Genomic DNA, 23,007 nt, shown 5'->3' on the forward strand with positions numbered 1-23,007 from the left:
TTCCTACGAACTCGCTACATCATCAGTTTATATCCGTTGCCTCACATCACCATTTCTTAAAAAAAAAAAAAAAAAAAAAAAAAAAAACCTCACTTTCTTCTTCCATTTCTCGCCCTCGTTACTAGCAAATAGATTACAATGCCATGCGTTTAAATTTTTTTTTTTTGATCGGCAAATAAATCTTTATTGATGAAACATACAAAGTATGATTAGATACATCAATAAAGAGGAGCTTAGAGCTAACACGAAGCTTCAAGCGCCTGTTGGTGAGGAACCAACAAAAAGAAAAACAAAAGGTGCTGCCACAAAAGCAAACTGAGAAAAGAAACGCCAAAAAACCAAAAACCAGGTAGGAGCCTGATGGGCATTCAACCCATTGACAATCAACCCATGTGCATTCAACCCATTGACAATCCTCCCAATGACACCAAAAAACCAACCCCCTAACACATTGGCATTCGACCCAATGAAGCACCCAGCAAGAAACCGAAACAAAACAGCAACCAAACCAGCAGCAGATCCAGATCAACACACAGCTGAGCAGACCATATCAGAAGCAGACCAGCAGAAGAGCTACCTAGCAGCAGACTCCAGATTTTGAACCACCCACGCAATGACATGATGGCTGTCATTGAGAATTACTGAAGCAAACAATAGACTGCCAGGTCTTGGTACAAGACCTACTAAATTCCAGAACCGAAGCTTCCACAACTGATTCCAAGGCCTGCACCTTCTGAGACCCACAAACTATTGAAATACAATCCTCCCAAATTCAGAACATAACAAAACTTCACTGCAGCCCACAACCACAGATCCAGCACTTAGCGACACTGCAGCAACACAGCAAAACCTGCAAACCTAGAGAACATACAAACCAGAAAACACAGTAGTGCAAAATACTGTAAACCAGCAACACAGACTGCAGACCAGCAAAGCCAGACCTAAACAGAGTTGCAAAACTACACCCAGCAAACCAACACAAACCAAACTACGACCCTGCAACCACACAAAACCTGCAAACCTGCAAACCACAATCAGACTTTGATACTGTCGAGATTAAAAACAATGTCCTCCACAGAGTACTGCAAACCTCCATAGCTATGCTTGCACCACAAAGCTATCCTCACTTTCACCAACTCAGCCAAATCAAAACCATCAACACTCTTTTGGTGAAAAAGACAATCGTTCCTAGCTTTCCAAATTGACCACAAAACAGCTACAGGGACAACTTTCCACAATGGTTGGATCTCCTTCTTAAATTTATAGCCAGCCCACCAATGCAGCAAACCCTCGACTGAACCTGGAACCACCCAGACCAGATCCCACCATTTAACCATGTCTGACCATAATTTCCAAACCACAGGACACGACAACAGCAAATGATTCAAAGACTCCTCCTCTGTTTTACACAGCAGGCACACTGTGTTAGCTTCAGGATTCAACACACCAATCCTTTTCAAGAACACAGAAGTTTTAAGTCTTTCTTTCCAAGCTAACCAGCTGCAGAATTTCACCTTGGGTGGAGCAGAGTTCTTCCACAACATATCAGCGACACTTACGACTGGACCTTTTGACAGCATCCACCACTTCCAAGACACACCCACTGAGTAAGATCCTGAAGGATTTGCCATCCATAAACAAGAATCCTCTGCTTGGTCTGTAAGAACAAGTGTGCCCCTTAGAACCCCTTGCAACCTAGCGACCTCCTCCTCTTCCCAAGCAAACAGAGATCTACTAAACAGAAATTTCCACTCAAGTGCCGACCCTCTATTATGATACATCTGCAAAAGTGAACAACCTTTTTCCACAGACAGCCTGTATAGTCTGGGAAATTCCGCCTTGAGGCATAGATTATTTAACCACTTATCCTCCCAAAAAAGAAGACTTTGCTCATTTCCTACAAGAATTTTGAAATTAGATAAATAGTGCTCCATCAGTTCAGGACTAGATGCCCCAAGATGAACAACATCAGACCAAATTCTTGACACTGAACAAGACTCTAGAATGGAAGGTACCCAGCCACCAGCACCCAGACCATATTTGCACCTCACTACTTGTTTCCATATAGCTCTGTCCTCCACACCAAACCTCCACCACCATTTTAACAAGAGGCAAGCATTGACTTCTCTTAGATTTCTAAGCCCCAGACCCCCTTGTGACTTATCCACTGTTAAATCCGCCCATTTCACCAAGTGGACTTTCCTCTTAAATTCAGATTTGCCCCATAAGAATGTTGCCTGAATCGTCTCAATCTGTTTAGCTACTCCCACAGGGATTTTGAAAATTGATAGAAAATAGATGGGCATACAAGAGAGGACTGACCTGATCAAAGTTAAACGACCAGCGTAAGACAAAACTTTCCTCTTCCAATTAGCTAGCTTCTTTTTCACTTTCTCAATCACAGGTTGCCATGTACTTTTTCTACTGGGGTTAGCCCCTAGAGGTAGACCCAAATAACTAAAAGGGAGCCTATGACTACGGCAGTTGAAAATGGAGGTAAACTGGTTAACCTCACCATCAGGTAAACCCACACCACACAACAAGCTTTTGTGGAGATTGATCTTTAAGCCGGAAAGCACCTCAAAGCAACGCAAAATTCTCTTAATGTGCACCAATTCACCTCTGACCACCTTACAGAATATGATTGAATCATCAGCAAATTACAGATGAGAAAATTTCAACTCAGTAGGCCCCACAGAAGCTCCTTTAACCAGCCCCAACTCCTTTGCTCTTTCAATCAAAATGTTCAAACCTTCAGCTACAATATTGAACAAAAGAGGGGATAATGGATCTCCCTGCCTGAGCCCTCTTTGAGGAGCAAATTCTGTTGTTAGAGATCCATTGACCAGGACGGATACTCTGGATGATGAAAGGCATGATTTGATCCAACCCAACCATTTCTCCCCAAAGCCGAAATTCCTCATCATAGAAAATAGAAACTCCCAATTAACTTAATCATATGGCTTTTCGAAATCTAGCTTTAAAATGATGCCTCTCATTTTTGCAGCTTTCCACCAATGTACTACTTCATTCGCGATCAGAACACCATCAAGAATAGATCTGCCACCCAAAAAAGCTGTTTGAACTTCACTAATAATTCCTGGCAATACTCTTTTCAACCTTTTTGATAGCACTTTTGCAAGAATTTTGTAAACTGAGTTAACGAGACTAATGGGCCTGAAATCACTTAACTCACAAGGATCCACCCGTTTAGGAATGAGGGTGATGAAAGAGCTATTAAGACCTGAGATAATCTTCCCATTAGAGTGAAACTCATCCATAAATCGAAGAACTTCACCCTTCATTATCTTCCAGCATTTCTGAAACAGGTCAAACTGAAACCATCCGGGCCCGGGGCCTTGTTACCATCACAATCTTTAACTGCAGCCCAAATTTCCTGTTCCGAAAAATCTGCTTCTAAGGATTCTACCTGCCCAACAGAAGAGATGGATGCAAAAGGGCCAAGAAGCTTAGGCCTAGAACTCCACGACTCAGAGAATACTTTCAAAAAATGCCTATGAACAGCTAACTTCATTGGGTTAGGTTCCACCACTCTAACCCCATCAACCACAACTGAATCAAGGAGGTTTCTTCTTTGCCTAGAGCTAGCCATCAAATGGAAAAACCTAGTATTCTTGTCCTCACACTTAGCCCACAGCATTCTAGATTTTTGATGCCACAAACTCTCCTTCCTTCTATGCAAATTCCAAACTAGCCCTCTGACTACTCTCCTTGAATTTGCTTCTGTTTCTGACAATGCTCTTTCTTCAGCCACCAAATCCAAAGCGTGTAAATCCTCTTCCGCTTTCTTAAGATCTGTTTCCACATGACCAAACACCTCAACATTCCATCTTCTACGACTGGCTTTGAGAGAGGCAAGCTTCCTCAACAATCTAAACCCCGCCCAACCCTGTTGAACTTGAGCCTCTCGTGAGCTCTTCACTGCTGATATGAAATTAGGATGAAGTAGCCAAGCATTAATAAATTTGAAAGGTTTAGGGCCCCAATTCCTTTCATCCTCCTTTATCATGACAGGATAGTGATCAGAAACCGTTCTGGGCAGTCCCCACTGCTTGAAGGAGAACTGCTCAAGCCACCTACCCTCCAGGAGGAACCTATCTATCCGACTCCATCTCTCCCCGTCAAGAGCATTACACCACGTGAATCTTCTACCCTTCATGGGCAAATCAACAAGATTCAACTGATCAATCAACTCATTAAAATCATTCATACCTCTTTCCCTTCTGGAGCACCCCTTCCTTTCACTGAGGAATCTAATCTCATTAAAATCTCCACCCAAACACCAGGGAGTCGGGTAAGAGATTTTCAGACTCTTTAAAGATTCCCACAATTGACTTCTTTTACCCACATCGTTGGGAGCATAGACATTCACCATCGAGCATTTAAAGGACTGACCACAAATACCTGATAAAATGATGAAATTTCTGGAGCCACAACAATCAACAACCTTGAATCTGTCAGGGTGCCAGATGCACAGTAAACCTCCAACCCTGCCATCGGCATCTACTCCCATATACTCCATTTTATCGAAAGGCCAAATAGATTTAATGAACTTTACCTCCAGATTACTTCTCTTGGTTTCTTGAAGTAATACCACATCCACCCCTCTTTCTTTTAAAATGTTTCTAACTTTACTCCTTTTCTCTGGCCTACTTAGACCACGCACATTCCATGACAATATCTTCATAAGACAGACTTCATAACACCTAAACTCCTACACTGGGTATTCATACTTCATCTGCCCGAACCCCATCTGAAATCCTCTCCAAATCTCGAGTTTCCAACTGTACAATCTGTTTTGCCACGATATCCTCCTTTCCACCAAAATCAATGCCTAACTTTTTCCCAAGTTGTATTGTTGCTTCAGCCTCCTTCATTAGATTGCCCTTTTTTCTACTTGATTCATGGAAAGCCGAGCGTGAGCTGGAAATTGCAGCAGCTGTAGCTCTGAAAATGGCCCCTCTACTGAAGCTTTGAGATAGAATTCTACCTTGCTGGAGAGCCATACCACCCTTTTTGGCTGTACCACTCCTCCTTACTGCAACCTTTCCTTTACAGATAGGAGCAATTTCCCCCCTAACCTTATCTGACCTGCCCTCGCCATTCTGCAAACATACTTGGGCTCTCTCGGCAAGGAGCTGTGAACGTGCCACACAGTCACTCAAATTCGATAAAGAAAGCCCAGCTGGCCTAACAGGGCCAGCTTCACCTTGGGCTCTGGGAATCAACTACTTCCAAATTAAAATTGGGCCTAATAATTTCAGGCCCACTAATGCTCATCAAAAACCCATCCGTGTGATTGCTTCCGACTAGAAATTGGGGCTGCACAGCCACCTCTTTTGAAACTTCGCCTACACACTTCAGAGCATCATCATGACTACCATCCCCTTTTTTTGAATTTTCCAAGCCAGCTCCTAACACCCCTAACATGGGTCGAAACACCCTCCTGTCCCTTTCTTCCATACAGTGTGCAGTCCCCTCAACTGTGTCTTGCACTACACTTACCATCTCATTAGAAGCTGCCACATCCGACCTACTAACACCTTCCATGCCTACCACCACCCTACCCTCTCTGTCGCCGGAATTCATGGCACTCTGACTACCGGAACTGGAAAGTAAACCCTCTGAAATCTGATACCTGCATTCCCCAGATCTTAGACTATCCGAGAAAAATAGCTCTTCAATCACCCTTACTGGGTGCTACTGCCCGTTACAATTTAGCATGATCACTTGATTAATGTACTCACACCTACGAGTAATGATCCTTACTTTGCCGCACGCTAAAGACTCCAGAGAACTCGTGGCTTCATCCAGTTGAACGACTTCTCCCCAAATGTTACCCACCGCCTTGAAGGTGCCAACATTCCAGAGATTAAGAGGAATGCCATGACAAACCAGCCAAACACACCTTTCTTGTTGAATGGTTTTACCCTTCACCCATTCGTCCATAGAGTCACACCACTCATATATCCACTCCTCTAATCTACCCTTCCAATCCTTCAGATGTGCCACTGACTTGAAGGATAGAAGAGCTATACGACCACCACCATCCTTTATACAAACCTCCTTCAAGCCTCGTGTTCTGCATTCTTCTTTGAAAGCATTAAAAGAGAAGAAGGATTTGAGCTTAATAACTAAACTTTCATAAAGCCATCCATTTCCAACTTCCTGTACATCTATGGTTATCGCAGTATTCTCCTTACATGTACCTTGTACTACATCAGCGAAAGATCTCTGACCATTGAACCCTGTTGTAGTTTTACCGTGCTTCCAATGCTCCGTCTGTACACTCTTCCCTTTTCTAACCTCTTCCTTCTTTGGATACTGAGCATCGCTTCCAAACTCTGCCAATCTCACTTTCAGACTCTTATCATCACACCATATTCCATCCGCTTTCTGGACTGCTACCCTTGCTGCTGTAACATAGTCATACCGAACAAAACCAAATCTTGAACCAGTAGCTTTCCTCCTCTTATTTGGGATGAATACGTCCTTTACCACACCATAGCTACTGAACAGATTAAAAAGACTTCGTGGCACCATAGATTTCGGCAGATTATCGACAAAAACCGTGATGAATCCTGCACCCCTGTAGTGAATCTGTTGGTATCTTGGCCTTCTCTTCCGGGTCACCGGTGTCCACCCCCCTCTCTTCATTTTTACTTGGAGTTAACTGCCCTGGTCAACTTAATGCCATGCGTTTAACTTTGCATGTCTTCATTACTAGAAAATAAATTACAATACTATGCATTTCATTTGGCATACTCTTTTACAGCAAAAACCGACCATGATTTCACTTTGCATTCCCTTTTACAGCAAAAAACCAACCATGATTTCGCTTTGCATTCCCTTTTACAGCATACACCCACATCAACCATGATAAACCCAACCCAACCCAACCCATTGACATACCTTAACAGCCCAGGTATCACTGCCCTTGCTCTGTCACACATGGGGGTATCACCAAACAAAGAATCTTCACCAGCCTCCTACAAAAAATAGAACAAAAAATGTATTATCTCTAGTTGACTAAAAAATCAAAAGATGAAATGAACAGAAAATAGGATATTAGAGATTATAGAAATCAATGTTACCCCACATTTGTCACAACCAAGAAATGTCCTTCCTGGGTTAGCATCAACCCATGAAGTTGTCATGCGACTAGGCCTTCTACAATGGCATAGAGTGAGTGTTCATTGTATTTTCTCCCCCCCCCCCCCAACAAAAAAAAAAACCCCCTTTTTTTTTCTCAACTTCTTCTCTTTCTCAACTCTTTTTCTCCCTTTGCTGATTGTTTGCCATATTATGTTCTACACCCGCTCTGTTGCATACAGTTAGTTGAGTAGTTAGGTTGGGTAGGAAAGTTCCCTCAAGGACCCAGCTACACATTTTCCCACGTATGGATATCTTTTTCCAATAATGCCTTATGCTGAAGTGAAGAGAAGAATGGATGTTAGACTAAATTGATTCAAATTGACAATTTTGATAACTAAAATGACAAAATTAAAACTTAAGGGACTTAACTAACAAAGGACGCATACTTTAGGGACTGTAACTGTCATTTATCCTTTTCTTTTTCGAAATGTGCTCTTATTCCTAGACAACACCACTCCCTCATGGAGAATGGTTAAAATTATTTGCAAAGTGTCTACTCTCAAGTGACTGTTAAGTATGAAGGTTTGTTATCTTCCCAATCAATATATTTTAGGCCCTGTTATGGTTAGTTCTCGCAAGCTTAAGAATGGTTAATGACAGCAGCCTCTTGCTACAAAATGAATTTGAGAGAGGATATATTGCTCCGTTCTTGCAAAGATACAAGATGTTGTCATTTAGGATTGTTCAAGTGTTGCCTTAGCGCAACTAAAATCTCCAGAGAGTAATAAAAAACTATATATAGCTGTTAGATTTTTATTTTTGGCAATCCCATTTGACAAAACTCTTTTCAGTTGTACTTTTATTCGCTCTTTTATTTCAGTGAGGTTATGAGTACTTAGATGCGAATCCAACTCGAATTGTGCCTTACTGAGAAGTTTCAGAAGATAATTCTTTCATGTTTTCCACTTCGCTGACTATGACGGGGATCGAGCTGCCCGGTCAGCTCGCGGGGATCCAGGGGGCAGCGCCCCTTGACGGGTTCAGGGCAGCGCCACAGCGAGATTGAAGGGCAGCGCTGTCACACCCCAAACCCTGGTATGACCGGCCGTGGCCCACAGGACCTTAGCCCAAGGCACACGTAAGCCTAAATACGAATCCATACACATTGAATAATTATAAAAATAGTCCATTAATAAATAACCAAAACTCAATCTAATGTCATGCCACAAGTATAAATGGCAAAACCAACCGTAATCAATACCATCCAAACTTATGGGATATAAACAACCCACTTATCAAAATAATCCTAAATGAACCTCAATAAAAATAAATATAAATATACACAAACTTGACATAACAATCTAAAATAAAATAAATGAATGTGCTAGAGATCCATGCAATTGAGTCCCTGCTACGCCATGAGTCCACTCTAAGTCTTTCTAACACCTGGAAATGGTAAACAACTAAGTCAGCTGATAGCTCCGTGAGTAGCAACATGGATAGTATATAGAGTTTTGAAAACATGGATCAATTCCAAAATATGACATATATCACAGAAACTAGATTGGCATACAATTTGGTAAAGAGAATTTGTTTCAAAAAGAAGGTTCCACAGTTCAATAGTAAAAATACTCATGTCTCTCAAGAACATGATAAATGACATTTTTCACTTAAAACAGATTACAACATGAACACCAATAATATTCTGGGTATCAAGAAATAACAAGTAACATGCCACACAGTTCTCAAGGTTATAAGCCCCGTTGGATCCAATATCGAACTAAAGTCATCCTCAGGATGGCAACCCGGGCCTTACACAGTTCTCAAGGTTATAAGCCCCATTGGATCCAATATCAAACTAAAGTCATCCTCAGGATGGAAACCTGGGCCTTTTCTCTTAGACGATCCGATTGAAGGTCACCTAGCTTAACCTAGGTCTTTTCCTTACAATCGTTGAGCACTAGAGTCATCACGGCCTAACCTGAATTTGTTCCCTAGTGGCCAGAGTCACCACACACAGTGGAATAATTTCACTAGACTAAATACACAGATGGTCCCAATAATCAATACACATCAGTTTCGCAAAACATGGTAGTTCATCATTATAAACGTTAGACCAAAACAAATAGTTTACAGTATGCCAAGTTCACACGTGTTTCAGAAATAATTTGATTCCATTGATAATATAATAATTTATCAAAACAGTTTAGTCCTGAAACAACACTTTAATTTTCCAACAGTTCAGGGTAGGGGTACATTTATAAAAATATGTAGCATGAAACTACTCACTTGAAAATGAAATAATATAATTCTCAAATAGAGTATGAAAGTCCAACTAGTGCCCTGAACCAAGTATGAAAACTACACGTCACTACTAATTTAAAAATACTAAAGAATAAGAACTAAGTAACCCCAAACTAAAGTGAACTAACACGGCTCAACCCAACTCACCGTTACTCTTAAATATTACCTAAGTTCATGTTCTTCAAGGTCTAAAATCACCCAAGAAATGGGTTCAAATCGAAACTTAATTAAAAGTAACTTTAAGATAAAACAGAATTTTAAACTAGTTTTCCCAATCTATTCGCTAACTTTGAAAATTAAAAATCCACTCCACGTTGTTCAAAAAATTTTAAAACCCTCCAGATATCAACTATTATATCCTAAGTTTCAAACCCAAATGGTTTCACTTGATTTTCTTATCAAAATAATTATCTACAATTAATTATATCTAAATAGGTTGTTTTCTACAGCACTTTAAATAAATTAATCGTTCTCTTAGTATACATGAGCAATCAAGGTAAGGCCAAAAACGTACAAAACTAGACTTGTAGCCGGTTCTAATGACACTGATTTGATAATTTTTGAATTTATACCCAAAAAGAACAACACTCCCGAACTTACTGTTTAAAACCAGTTTTCTGGTCAGATTTGAACGCATCAGTTTATATATATTTTGACTCCCAAAAATTATGAGAAAATTCAGATATGCAATTCAATATGTAATTAATCTACTGTAAAAATTTCAGTTCAAAATTTATTCGTTTGATATGGTTTCTTGATTTTTAAAGCTTGTAATTCTGTACAGAATTTTTGGACTAAGAATTACACCATTCATTATACATGAATTTAATTCCTCAGATTTCTTAACAGTATATATATATACACAAATTACATAAACCTACAACCTCCCATCAATAAATTAAATCATAAAATAGAATAAGGATAAAGAACAAATATAAAATAAAGAAGAAAGTTAGAACCCTACCATACACCCAAAAGTTCTTTGATTGCAACTTCTTCTTCTTCTTTTTCTTCTCTCAAAGTCTCTCCCGTGGCTGCTGTGTTGTTGCCCTATGTGGTGAACAAATAATAGAGTAGGGTTTGTATTTATTTTATTTTATACTAGTGGTTAGATATGCCTAAAACATGTGTAGGTCAAATATATAAATAAATATACAAAACATATATATAAGTTATATACAACTCAAATGGTAAGAGTCTTATATATATATATATATATTAACCTTGTGGTCAAGAGTTCAAATCACACCCTCTATTCTATTTATTTTTTTAAAATAATAAACATTGCCTCTAAATTAAAGACTTTCACTATAAATTTATTTTAGGTTTAAAATTAATTAAAAGATTCTCCAATAATATTTAATTTGCACTTTAGGATTCACCACCAAAATATTTGAGATTGTAATATTATTATTTAATTATTTACTTAATTTTTATATTTGGGTTCTTACAAACGCCACCGACGCAAAATGCAAAAATACATTCAAAATTGTCTGTCCGCTCGAGCATCCATTTCCCCGCTCAAGCGGAGAATGCTTGGTTCTAGAAGTTTGACCTGTCTGCAAATATGCTGTGAGGCGTGTTTTTAAGCTCGAGCGTACATCCTGGTTTGGAACACGTGATATAGAGTCCCCGCTCGAGCGTCCATTCCCACCTTTGAGCAGATCTTGCAATTTCATATTCTATAAAAGCTCAAGTTGCTCCAAATCTAGGATTACGACTTCCAGATCTTCTTTGAGGGTTCTAGAGTTTATATCTGGAGTTTCTTTTCTAGTTTTCTTTGATGTTTAATTAAGTATTCAACACATGGTTTAAGAAGGATACATCAAAGGATTGTTTGCTTATTCAACACAAAAGAGAGAGTTGTTCTTCGGTGGATTCTGGAGAATTCGAGCCTAAAGCTTTGGCGGATTCTAAAGTGGCTCATTGTCGTGATTTGACATCGGCGTTGTGGATTTAACGTTGGGCAAGACAATTCCGAGGTGAAGACAGGGTTGGAAGAGGCAAATTGGGGTCGGTTCAATTCGGGCGTGGATTCGCTAGGTAATTAAGAGAACACTTGTGTAATTCATTTATATCTTCTTAGTGGATTTTTTTGTGGCTTTTGCCCGTGGTCTTTTTATCACAATTGGAGGCGCTCTAATTGTTGTTTTTCTATGTAAAATCGTTGTGTTGATTTGTCTTGATTGTTTGATTGGGATTGATATTTACTGCTTAAAATTGATACAAAATCACAAATCAATATCTAGGGCATTTCTAGATTTTTCAATAGCATTGCAAAATGAAACGCAAATCAAAGGTCAAGGTGTTGTTGCTTCTTAATGTGAATCACAAGTTAGATGTTGTTTTATCTCGTTTATTTTATTGTTTACTTATCTTCCTTTGATTTTTATACCTTCTATATGCCCGTGCCCATGAGGTTGCTTTATATTTTATGGCACGTGCCTTGTATGCAATAAGTAGTCATGTCACACCATTGTCTTGCATGTAATGAATAGTCATGTCATGCCATTGTAGTGAATATTTTGCAGCGCATTGTCAATCATCTTATCCTGTAGTGACTAGCCATGTCACATCGTGTTGTCAAGTAGTGAGTAGTCAATTATAATGTTAGGACATTTGGGCCACTTACAATATCTCGTTACCTATGTTCACAAGTTGCAACTAAAACTATCTAGTTTCAGTATGGGTGAGATTTCCCGCCGGCAATCACCTAAACTAGATTATGCTGGTGGTTATATTGATTTATTAGGAGACTAACATTTCTACATAAATGGGTTCTTGCTGTATAGTTTAGAACCATTGAGGGATTACAATTGCATTGCTTTCAAATGTCCATACATGGCGAGATATTTGGGAGTTCCAACTGACTTGTTTGCAAAATGAGTCAAATGTGAACACCATTGCCGTGATTTCTATTTGAAGGTGGCAAAGGCACGTTTCATTGAAATGCTATGACAACACTCCTTGATTAGCGAGCTTAAAGTCTCATGTCAACTACAAAGTGAGATTGATCAAATCATTCATTGTCTCAAAAGGCATTTCACACATAAAAGAGGCAAAATAGGAATCCAAAGAGATGTATACCCTGTAAATGCTATTAAGGTGATCATGGAGCATCCTTCACTTGTGTCTAACCTTGAACTTTTTGATTACTCGGACTGAGATTTCTTATTTGAACAAGGATTAAAACTGCATTTGTGTAATAAATTATGTCTATGGAGGAATCTTTGTAATAAAGCGGGTTACAAGTTCATTTATGGTTTGAGCAACAACTGAGTTTAAAAAGTTTAAAACGCTGAAATGTCTTTTGGATCTATGGAGAAAATCTATGAAATCCTTTCTTTCTTTTTCCTCAACAAATATACAAAGATGGTAAGCATAACATCTCTTGAAGGGATCTTGCTGATTCTACCCCACATTACCCCTAATATGTAATCTGGTGTGGCTATTATTTCTTCACTGTATGAATTCCAAGGCATTTCCTACCACAATTATGAACTTTTAATTTTTGCTTAGTGCTTTTGCATTATCTATGAGTTTTGAGGTTGAAATTTAAATTTGCTAGTATAGACTATCCTTATATCTGTTGTTTAATCCTATACATTGTAGTATGCATTATAGGAAGTAGCTATAATTGGTACATAGTTTCCATTCTTACTCTAGGGCTACTAAAACAGAACCATTGTATCATTGCAACAACCGAATGTGTTACTTGGGATTGATCACTTCACTAGCAAAATGCATATAGAGCCCGTTTAATCCTATGTTTTCAAGCACAAAAATGTTATGTTAATTATGCTTGAAAAATTATAGTCCCATGATCTTGTGATTATTGCTTTAATAGATTCAAACCAACTGAGCTCAACAATAAAAGAAAGAACAAGGAGCAAACAAAACAAAAAGATTTTTACATGGAAAAACCACAGTTGGAATCCACCAGCATGTGATAAAAAAACCGCGGACCCTCAGCCACAATAACAATCCACTATGAAGAAGAGTAATACAACAGATTTCTTACACCAACCAATCCAGGCACACGTGCTCACTCAAGACCTACAAGTAACTAACCTCTATCCTTCAATCTGTGGATATTCGCCTTCACTAACGAGATGTCGAATCCACGACACACTCACTCGTCAAGAATACTCATGAACTATTTTGTCATTTTGGTTTAGACTTGATGATTTTCATGAAAGAACAAATGAGAATGAGTCATCAAGCAAACATGAGAGAAATATTAACAATGTAACCTCACTATAGCTCTCTCACAAAAAGACACTTGAAATACAGACACAAGGGATCCCAAAAACACCATGGAACAAGCAAGGTATTTGCACACATTTCACCATCACGGGCGCAACCCACTTGGTCGCAAGCACGAGCTACTGGTCGCTGGCACAAGACCCCTTCTTAGGTTATAGAGAAAACTTTTGGGAGCTAATTTCCTCGCGGCGTGTTCGTGACCTGGTCGCGGCCGTGATTATGCATGGTAGACAAGTTGTAATTTCTGACTTTTGCAGAACCTTTTCTCCACATTCTGAGCCACGATTTCCTTCTTTCTTTTACCAAACAAACAGCCTCCTCTTTTCGCCACGCTTGTCAAAAAGTCTATGCATCAAGCCACTTGTTGATTAATCTAAAATATCAATCCAAGAAAGATATTACTAGATAATAATCATGATATGAGCCATGATTTCTCCTATGCTTTGTCATCGTATCTTGCAGACACACAGCCTCATTTCTTACTCCATTTTCTGCTCATTCAACCATGCTTTGCCACTCTTTCCAAAAAAAAAACATACTTTGATTATTCCAAGATAGATAATCAACAAACAACACACGCATGGTATAAGCCACATTTTTTGTCAAACGTATCAAACTAAATCTAGATTTAATTATTCCAATAAAGATAATATAAAAACAATAAACAAAATGAAAAAATAATAAATTGATTTTGTCAAGAAAGGAATTTTCCAAAATAAAAAAACTTGTAGGATACAAATCCTAACAATCTCCCCCTTTGGCAATTCCGAGACAAAACCCAATATTTCATCTCTGCAAGAAACGTAAATTCAAGAGATGCAACAGATATTGCATAAATCAAAAAGAAAATGCCATTATACTCAACAACAGATATTGCATAAATCCAAAAAAAAAAAAAAACCACACAAATACCTACTCCCCCTTTTTGTCTAAAATTGACAAAGGGAAACACAACCAAAACAACCAAGTGCTAGATGAAGAACACAAAACAAAACTAGATGAAAAAAAGAACAACTGCATCTCATCTTGAAAGTAAGCTAAGAAGCTTGCATCAAAAACAGCTGGTCTTGAAAAGACGGTCCTTGCTCCCCTTCAACTTGCTTACCAGCAACGTGCTCCCCCTTAACAGATGCACCTCAAAACAACACAACAAAGGGACCCAAAACAAGACTCAATAGCAAAAAGGCACAAACCTAGAAGATGAAAAATTTGAGAGAGAGATGAAAATTGACCCCAAAAAAAGATGAGACATACTATACGGTTTAAAAACACACCAAAAAGATGAAAATTTTGGATCCTGTGCTCACACCGAGTATAATCAAACTAAGTGTTTTAAGCAAATATGACAATGTTCAAGAGATGGGCTAAACTACTCATTTTTATGACAATGAGAAAAGATGAAAATATTGAATCCCATATAAAAAGTGTTTTGTGTGAAAGGACCACCAAGTTTAACACTGTCATGAAGATAGTAACATGAATTTTTCACATCACAAATTATGGCACTCTGCTTATTGGATGTTAGTCTTCTTCCAATCAATGTATGATATAGCGAGCTTTACCATTTCAAAGATTCATCCCCACTGTTCTTCCTTCCTTTTTCTCTCTCTCTTTTTTTTTTAAAATAAGGTAAGGGAACAAAATGTTTGTCATATGCGGCTTTCACACTGCAAAGAGAGGTAGCTAAATCCATGAAACATGAATTTTATTCTCTGAATCATGACAACTATAACACACTCAATCATGTAGCCCTTTCCTTGACCTTTCCCAAAAACACAAAGTAAGTTTTTGCTCTCCTCATCATATATTAGTCATTTGAACCTAGACAATCCTCAAGAGATGAGAACACAATCATGACGAACAATATCAGAATCTCTCATGATCAAACGCTAAACTTTTAGTCCTCTTGAGAATGTGTATGGAATGAGATCAAAATTTCATCAATCCTCAATCTTTCAAAATGAAGTGAATCACACACAGAATGATCAAATCATTTTTTGCAAAACTTGAAAAACAAATGAAGAACACAGGATTCATTTTGAGGAAAAACAAGAGAATCATTCAATGAGCAAAACCCCTAAAGACTTTCTAAGGTATTCAAACCTAAGTCGATCTAGAGGTTTAGTGAAAATATCAGCTTTTTGATTTGACTAACTCAAGAATAAAATGATGATGAATGTCAATGTGTTTTGTGCGTGAGTGTTGGATAGGATTTTTGAAATTGTTGATAGCACTTGTGTTATCACAAAAGAGAGTTTATGTTGGTCCAAACCATAGTCATGAAGCATTTCCTTCATCCAGAGCATTTGTGCACAGCAACTTCCAGGAGCAGTGTATTCTGCTTCGACGGTGAAGAGAGAAATGACATTTTGCTTTTTGCTATGCCAAGACACCAAGTTGTGACCATTGTAAAAACAATCCCCTGATGTGCTTTTTCGATCATCAACATATCCTGGCCAATCAGTATCAATAAACCCGATAATATCAACTGAGGAGTCAAAAGAGTCCCAGATCCTGAATCCTAAAGTTTCATTTATATATTTAATGATGCGTTTGATAGCAGATAAATGAGACTCTTTAGGACAAGACTGATATCGAGCACACACCCCAACACTGAAACAGATATTAGGATGACTCACTGTGAAATACAACAGACTTCCTATCTTGCTTCTATACAGTGTAGGATCAACATCTTTACCGGTATCATCTTTAGACAACTTAACACTAGTGCTCATGGGCAAATTTAGACACAAGATTCTTAGCATATTTGGTTTGAGACACAAACATTCCATTACACAATTGTTTGATTTGAAGACGCAAGAAGTAAGACACCTCACCCATCATAGTCATTTCAAATTCATGTGTAATGCATTTAGAAAAATATGTCATGAGAGATTCCAAAGTTAATCCAAACACAATATCATCCACATAAATTTAGGCAACAAAAATGTGATCCTTGATTCTTTTAACAAACAATGTTTTGTCTACCTTGCCCCTTTGAAACTCATTATTAACAAGAAAATATGTCAATCTCTCATACCAAGCTCTAGGGGCCTGTTTTAGACCATAAAGAGTTTTGTCTAATTTGTAGAAATGGGAAGGGTGATGTGGATCCTCATATCCTTTAGGTTGTTCAACATAAACTTCTTCTTTGAGAAATTCATTCAAAAATGCACTTTTGACATCCATTAGATATAATTTAAACCCAAGGCAGCATGCAATGGCAAGAAGAATTCTAATAGATTCAAGACGTGTAACAAGGGAAAGCGTCTCATCATAATCCACACCCTCAACTTGAGTATATCCCTGAGCTACGAACCTAGCCTTGTTTCAAATGACTATACCATTTTCATCAGATTTATTTTTGAAAATCCATTTAGTACCTATCATATTGGTATCTTTAGGTCTAGAAACAAAAGTCCAAACTTTGTTTCGCTCAAATTGGCTAAGTTCATCATGCATAGCATTTATCCAAAAATCATCATATAAAGCTTCTTTCACATTTTTAGGCTCAATCATCGACACATAAAAAAATGAGATACCTCTTCCCAAAGTTGTTTTCGGGTTTTCATCCTGTCGGTGACATTACCTATCACTTGTTGCAAAGGATGATTATGCTTTACCCTTGATGATGGCTCCAATGTCAAAGTTGAATAGGATGATGATTCTGGACATACTTCACTTTGAACTTCTTTACTTTCCTCATGAGTTGAAACCTCCATAATTTCTTTGTTTGATATTTCAGTTTTCTCATGCTCAATTGGTGCAATGTCATTTACAAGATCTCCACTTTGTTCCATATCTTCACATTAGGCTGTGCAACTTCCTGCATCATTTACAATCACATTTATGGATTCCATAACAGTTGATGTACAAAAGTTATAAACACGAAAAACACGACTTGTAGTGGAATAACCAAGAAAATTACCTTCATCGCTCCTAGAATCAAATTTATCCAATTGTTCTCTATCTTTGTAGATGTAACATTTGCTTCCAAAAGTTTTGAAATATTTGACATTTGGTTTTACTCCTTTCCAGAGCTCATAAGGAGTGTGCAAAGTTTCGAGCCTCAAATGCACACCGTTTTTGACATAGCAAGCAGTATGAATAGCTTCGGCCCAAAATTTGAGAGGGAGTTTCTTGCTAATGAGCATGACCCTAGCCATTTCTTGAACATCATTTTTCCTCTCAACTATTCCATTTTGTTGAGGAGTTATGGGAGCGAAAAATTCATGTTTACTGTGCAAATCACAATAATTCAAAAAAGAGCTATTTTCAAATTCACGACCATGATCCATTCGGATTCTTATGATTTGCCCAATAACCCACCCTTGTTCATTCTGAATTTTATGGACCAAAGATTTGAAAGCCTCAAAAGTTTCAGATTTTTCTTTCAAAAACATTGCCCAAGTAAAACGAAAATAAAATAAAAAATAAAATAAATAAAATAAAATCATCAACAGGTAAGAAAAGATACCTTTTACCTCCAATGCTTTCGATTTATGTTAGTCCCATTAAATCCATGTGAACAAGCTCAAGGGGGCGCTTCGTTGCCAAATGATTCATCTTTTTATGAGAAGTTTTGGTTTGCTTACTCAATTGGCATGATCTGCACACAGTGTTGGTTGGTTATCCCAATTTAGAAATGCCTCGAACAAGTTCTTTGTTGGCCACTTTGGCTAGACCTTTGAAATTAATATGTCCAAGCCGTTGATGCCAAAGATCAACATTGCTCATGATGGCTGAATGACAAGGCCATTTATGGAATGAATCCCATAACAATTGTCAGATGTGCGAATTCCATGAATCACTGTATTTCCTTGTAAATCCAAAATTTGACATTTGTCTTTTGAAAATAAAACCTCATGATGTGATTCGCACATTGGACTAATGCTAATCAAATTTTCCTTGAGTCCATCCATAAGTAAAACATTATCAAGTTTTGGTAGTCCGGAAGCACTTATAAATCCCTTACCAATGGCCTTAGTAGTACTACCATCTCCAAATGTGACATGACCTCCTTCAAAACGATCTATTATGGTAAAAAATGATTTGTCACCTGACATGTGATGCAAACAACCACTATCAAGGAAACCCATACTAGTGTCATGAGCCTTAAGGGCGGTGTGAAACACAAAACATGTTAAGTCACTTTTTCTAATCCAAATGGCTCTAGTTTTGTTGTGAGGAGTTTCAACAAAATTATGTTTTGATATGAAAGATTGTCTCCCCACCCAGGAAGTGTTAGAATTTCTATTACTTCTTCTAACAAAACCATACAAATCAAAGCAATAAGGATGTATGTGATTGGTTTTACCACAATGATGACATACATGTCATTTTTCTTTTTAGTTATATGAGCAACAAGAGGAGTAGTAGAAGTATTACCTTTTGCAGCGACAAACCCTTACACTCCTTGAGAATTGGCTAAGGTGGAAAACTTGGATTCTGAGTTGACACCTTTGATGTAGCCTAGACCGCTCTTATCAACCCCCATTTGCTAAACACTAAGGGCTTCATTCAAGTTCTTTGAGATGGTGTTCCAAAGCTTAAGAGTAGCATTGGTTCCTAGAAGTTCCAGCTCCTCATTTGCACATTTTTCTCCAAGCTCCTTTATTATTTCAGCTCTCTTCTTCGACACTTCCAAAAGAATGCAAACTCTCTTTTTTAGCTCATCGTGAGCACTAAGAAAATAATTTATTTCGTTCTCACAAGTGTTGAGTTTGTCAATCAGTGAGGCTTTGTCTATAATGAGGATCCCAATTTTTTCTTGAACCCCATCGAGTTCTTTCTTCAAGAAATCTTTTTCTTCCTCACATTTCTTTAGATTTGAAGCGAGTATAAAATTTTTCTTTGTGAGATTGCCTCATTCCTTGTACATCTTCTCATAGGCTTCCTCAAAATCTTCTTCTTCACTATCAGAGGACTCATCATTAGAGTTTTTTCTAGGAAGATCAATCCTAGCAACCAACGCCTTTTTGTTCAAGGTTGCATGACAGCCATGAATAAATTTCCTTATCTTTCTCTTTATTTGACTCGCTTTCATCATCCCAAGTAACCGAGAGCACTTTCCTCCTGTTTTTCTTAGAGGGACACTCAAGAGAAATATGACCAAGACCACCACATTCATAACATTTAACTTCTTAGTATATTGAATTAGATTTGTCAGATTTTACAAAACTTGTGAGTGTCTCATTCCCTTTTTCTTTAGAATTTGAATCCTTAAGATTTGACATTTTCTTTTTCAAAGTTTTTTTGTATTGTTTAGTGAACAATGCGAACATCTCAGATTTAAATTCATCATCAACATCGGATTTATTTACATCCTCATGAGAACTTTTGAAAGCTAAAGCATCTTTCTGTTTTTTCTTTGAGAGAAGATTTGTCTCATAGATTTGTAAATTCCCAATCAGCTATTCCAACTTTAGAGTATCAATGTTTTGAGCATCTTCTATTGCTGTAACTTTTGATTGAAAGCGATCGGGAAGGGTTCTCAAAATTTTAGCAACAATCTTAGATTCATGAATTTTCTTGCCTAAGGTAAAACTAGAATTGACAATATCACTTAGTTGGGCGTAAAATTCATCAAAAGACTCATTATCTCTCATTATAAGAGTTTCAAAATTAATGATGAGTCTTTGAAGTTTTGATCGTTTAACAGAATTTGTGCCTTCGTGTATTGTCTTAAGGATATCCCATGCATCTTTAGCTACTTCAGAAATGCAAATTCTACGAAATTCCTCAGGTGTGACAAAGCTAAAAAGAGCATTAATAGCCTTGCAATTCCTGTTAGAACTCGAGTAATCATTGGTATCCCATCTATCAACAGGTTTAGGTGTAGTAACAAAAGAATGAAAAGAATTATTTGGCTTACCCATGAATAAGGTAAAGGCCATGTATATATAATAGATTCATGATACAATTTAGGAAACGATATAAATAAGGAAACAATACTAAATCAGTGATTGACACAATCACAGATTATATACGTAATCCTAAAAATTAAAAGATTCTATGTACTCTAATTTCTATATTCAACACTCCTCCTTAAGCTGGTATGAAGATATTCAATAATCGCAGCTTTCCAATGGATGACTGGAAGAAGCTGAAAAAAACTCAACGGGTAGTCCAAATAAATGCTACCAAACAAATCTGGTAGTCTACTAAATAATAAAGGCCAAAAAGTGCTTAATACATCGACACCACACCCCAGAAAGGGGGGGAAAAATAGGGACGGAACTACCCTACAAGAGCTATCGAAGCATTTATGGCCAAGAAACATCATGGTCGATAGCCAACAAGACCTTGGTCAACATCAGAGGCCAAAGCTAATGCCAAAAGATAGTTTATGGTCGTGTCGGACAGTTGTAGGAACTGGCCGGAACTAATGCCGGGACAATTTAAAGTCATGCCGAACCGTTGTAGGAACTAACCGGAATCAATGTTGGAACAGTTTATGAGGTCATGTCGGACCGTTGCAGGATCTGACCAGAATCAATGTCAGGACAATTTAAGTGGTCATGTCAGACTGTTGTAGAAACTAACCAGAATCAATGTCGAGACAGTTTAAAGGGGTCATGCCAGATTGATGTAGAGAACTTGATGTTGAACCAGCAAATGTGGCATACACATAACTTATGACATGGTGCTGAACGATGATGGCAACAAATGACTAAGTGCGCCAAGGGACGGCTTATTAAAAAGTGCGCCAGGGGGGCGGCTTTGGTGGTGCGCCAAGGGGGCGATTTGGCTTGTGCGCCTAAGGGGGCAACTTAGGTGGTTCAGATAGTATATCACCATGCTCACCATGATATAGGTATAATACCCCCTTCAAACTCAAATAGGTTTGAAGATAGAAACCTATTTGAGGTTGAAATAACGGGAAAGACAAATTGGAACAAAAACATACCAACAAAAATATATTGCGAGTAAAAAAAAATATGAATGAGATATTTGAGATAGAAATAAACTAGTGGTGTGAGAACCCGAATATACAAATAAAATAAATAATTAAGTAATAATAATTTTACAACCTCAAATATTTTGCTTGTGAATACTAAAGTGCACATTAAATATTATTGGAGGGTCTTTTAATTAATTTTTAACCTAAAATAAATTTATGGTGAAAATCTCTAATTTAGAGGTAAGATTTACTATTAAAATAAATAATAGTAATAATGTTAGATGATGATGATAATAATAATAATAATAATAAGTGGATTGTTGGCTATGTATATAAAGATAACAAAAACCCTAACTCTTATTATAATTGTTTTCCACAACATTAGTAGCCCTAGCAGCTGTGGGGTTATAAAGGAAAGAGAGGAGTGATTCAATCATCAAGATTATTATTGTAGCCAAGAAAGAGGTTTGGGTGTGTTGTGCCGTGTGGCCTCTTAGGTTTTCTTCTCTTCTTGCTTTGTTTTTTAATCCTTATTCATTTTTTTAATTTTTTATTCAATTCATTTATGTAGTAGTTGTAGGTGTATGTATTTTGTATATGTATATTGATTGTTAAGAAACTTGAGGAGATAATTTGTGCATAAATAATGGGTATAATTCTTAATCTAGAAATTCTGCACAAAGTCACAAACCTTAAAAATCAAGAAACCATACTAAACAAATGAATTTTCAATTGAAATTTTTACGGTAACTTTATTACATATTTAATTTCATATTAATAAGAAATTCATAATTTTTGAGAGTCAAAATCTATATAAACTGATGCGTTCAAATATCTCTAGGAAACTAGTACAAAACAGTAACTTTGGAAGTGTCTCTCTCTTTGGGTATAAATCCAAAAATTATCAAATCAATGTCATTAGAACTGGTTATGAGTCTAGTTTCTTACATGTTTGTCCTTGCATTGATTACTTATGTATATTAAGAGAACCGTCAATTTCTTTAAAGTGCAGCAAAAAGCGACCTATTGGGATATAATTAATTGTAAATAATTATTTTGATAAGCAATTCAAGTAAAACTAATTGGGTTTGAAACTTAGGATATATTAGTTGATATCTAGAGGGTCTTGTAAATTTTTCTAACAGCATGGAGTTGGTTTTTAATTTTCAAATTTAGCAAATGGATTGGGAAAACTTGTTTAAAATTCTACTTTATCTTGAAGTTACTTTTAATTAAATTTCAATTTGAACCCATGTCTTGGGTAATTTAAGACCTTGAAGAACATGAACTTAGGTATTGTTTAAGAGTACGGGTGAGTTAGGATGAGTTGTGTTAGTGCACTTTAGTTTGGGGTTACTTAGTTTATTACTCATTTTAGTATTTTTTTAATTAGTAGTGATGTGTAGTTTTCATACTTA

General features: G+C 37.3%; 2 protein-coding genes across 2 annotated transcripts; both read right to left on the minus strand.

Moving 5' to 3' along the window:
• Positions 1-3,304: 3,304 nt before the first annotated feature.
• LOC114310798 (uncharacterized) lies at positions 3,305-4,543 on the minus strand. The gene has a single exon (XM_082918300.1). It carries the CDS (start codon positions 4,541-4,543, stop codon positions 3,305-3,307), a length of 1,239 nt encoding a protein of 412 aa, XP_082774426.1.
• A 15,556-nt stretch (positions 4,544-20,099) lies between these two features.
• LOC145821739 (uncharacterized) lies at positions 20,100-20,564 on the minus strand. The gene has a single exon (XM_082918301.1). It carries the CDS (start codon positions 20,562-20,564, stop codon positions 20,100-20,102), a length of 465 nt encoding a protein of 154 aa, XP_082774427.1.
• Between the last annotated feature and the right edge of the window lie 2,443 nt (positions 20,565-23,007).

This window comes from Camellia sinensis, chromosome 3 (genome assembly GCF_055761805.1).
Source record: "Camellia sinensis isolate YWXY chromosome 3, ASM5576180v1, whole genome shotgun sequence".
NCBI classification, from domain to species: domain Eukaryota; kingdom Viridiplantae; phylum Streptophyta; class Magnoliopsida; order Ericales; family Theaceae; genus Camellia; species Camellia sinensis.

Excerpts from the sequence above, each read along its gene's own strand:
- LOC145821739 (XM_082918301.1), bottom strand. The coding sequence starts at position 20,564 with ATGGGTAAGCCAAATAATTCTTTTCATTCTTTTGTTACTACACCTAAA.
- LOC114310798 (XM_082918300.1), bottom strand. The coding sequence starts at position 4,543 with ATGGAGTATATGGGAGTAGATGCCGATGGCAGGGTTGGAGGTTTACTG.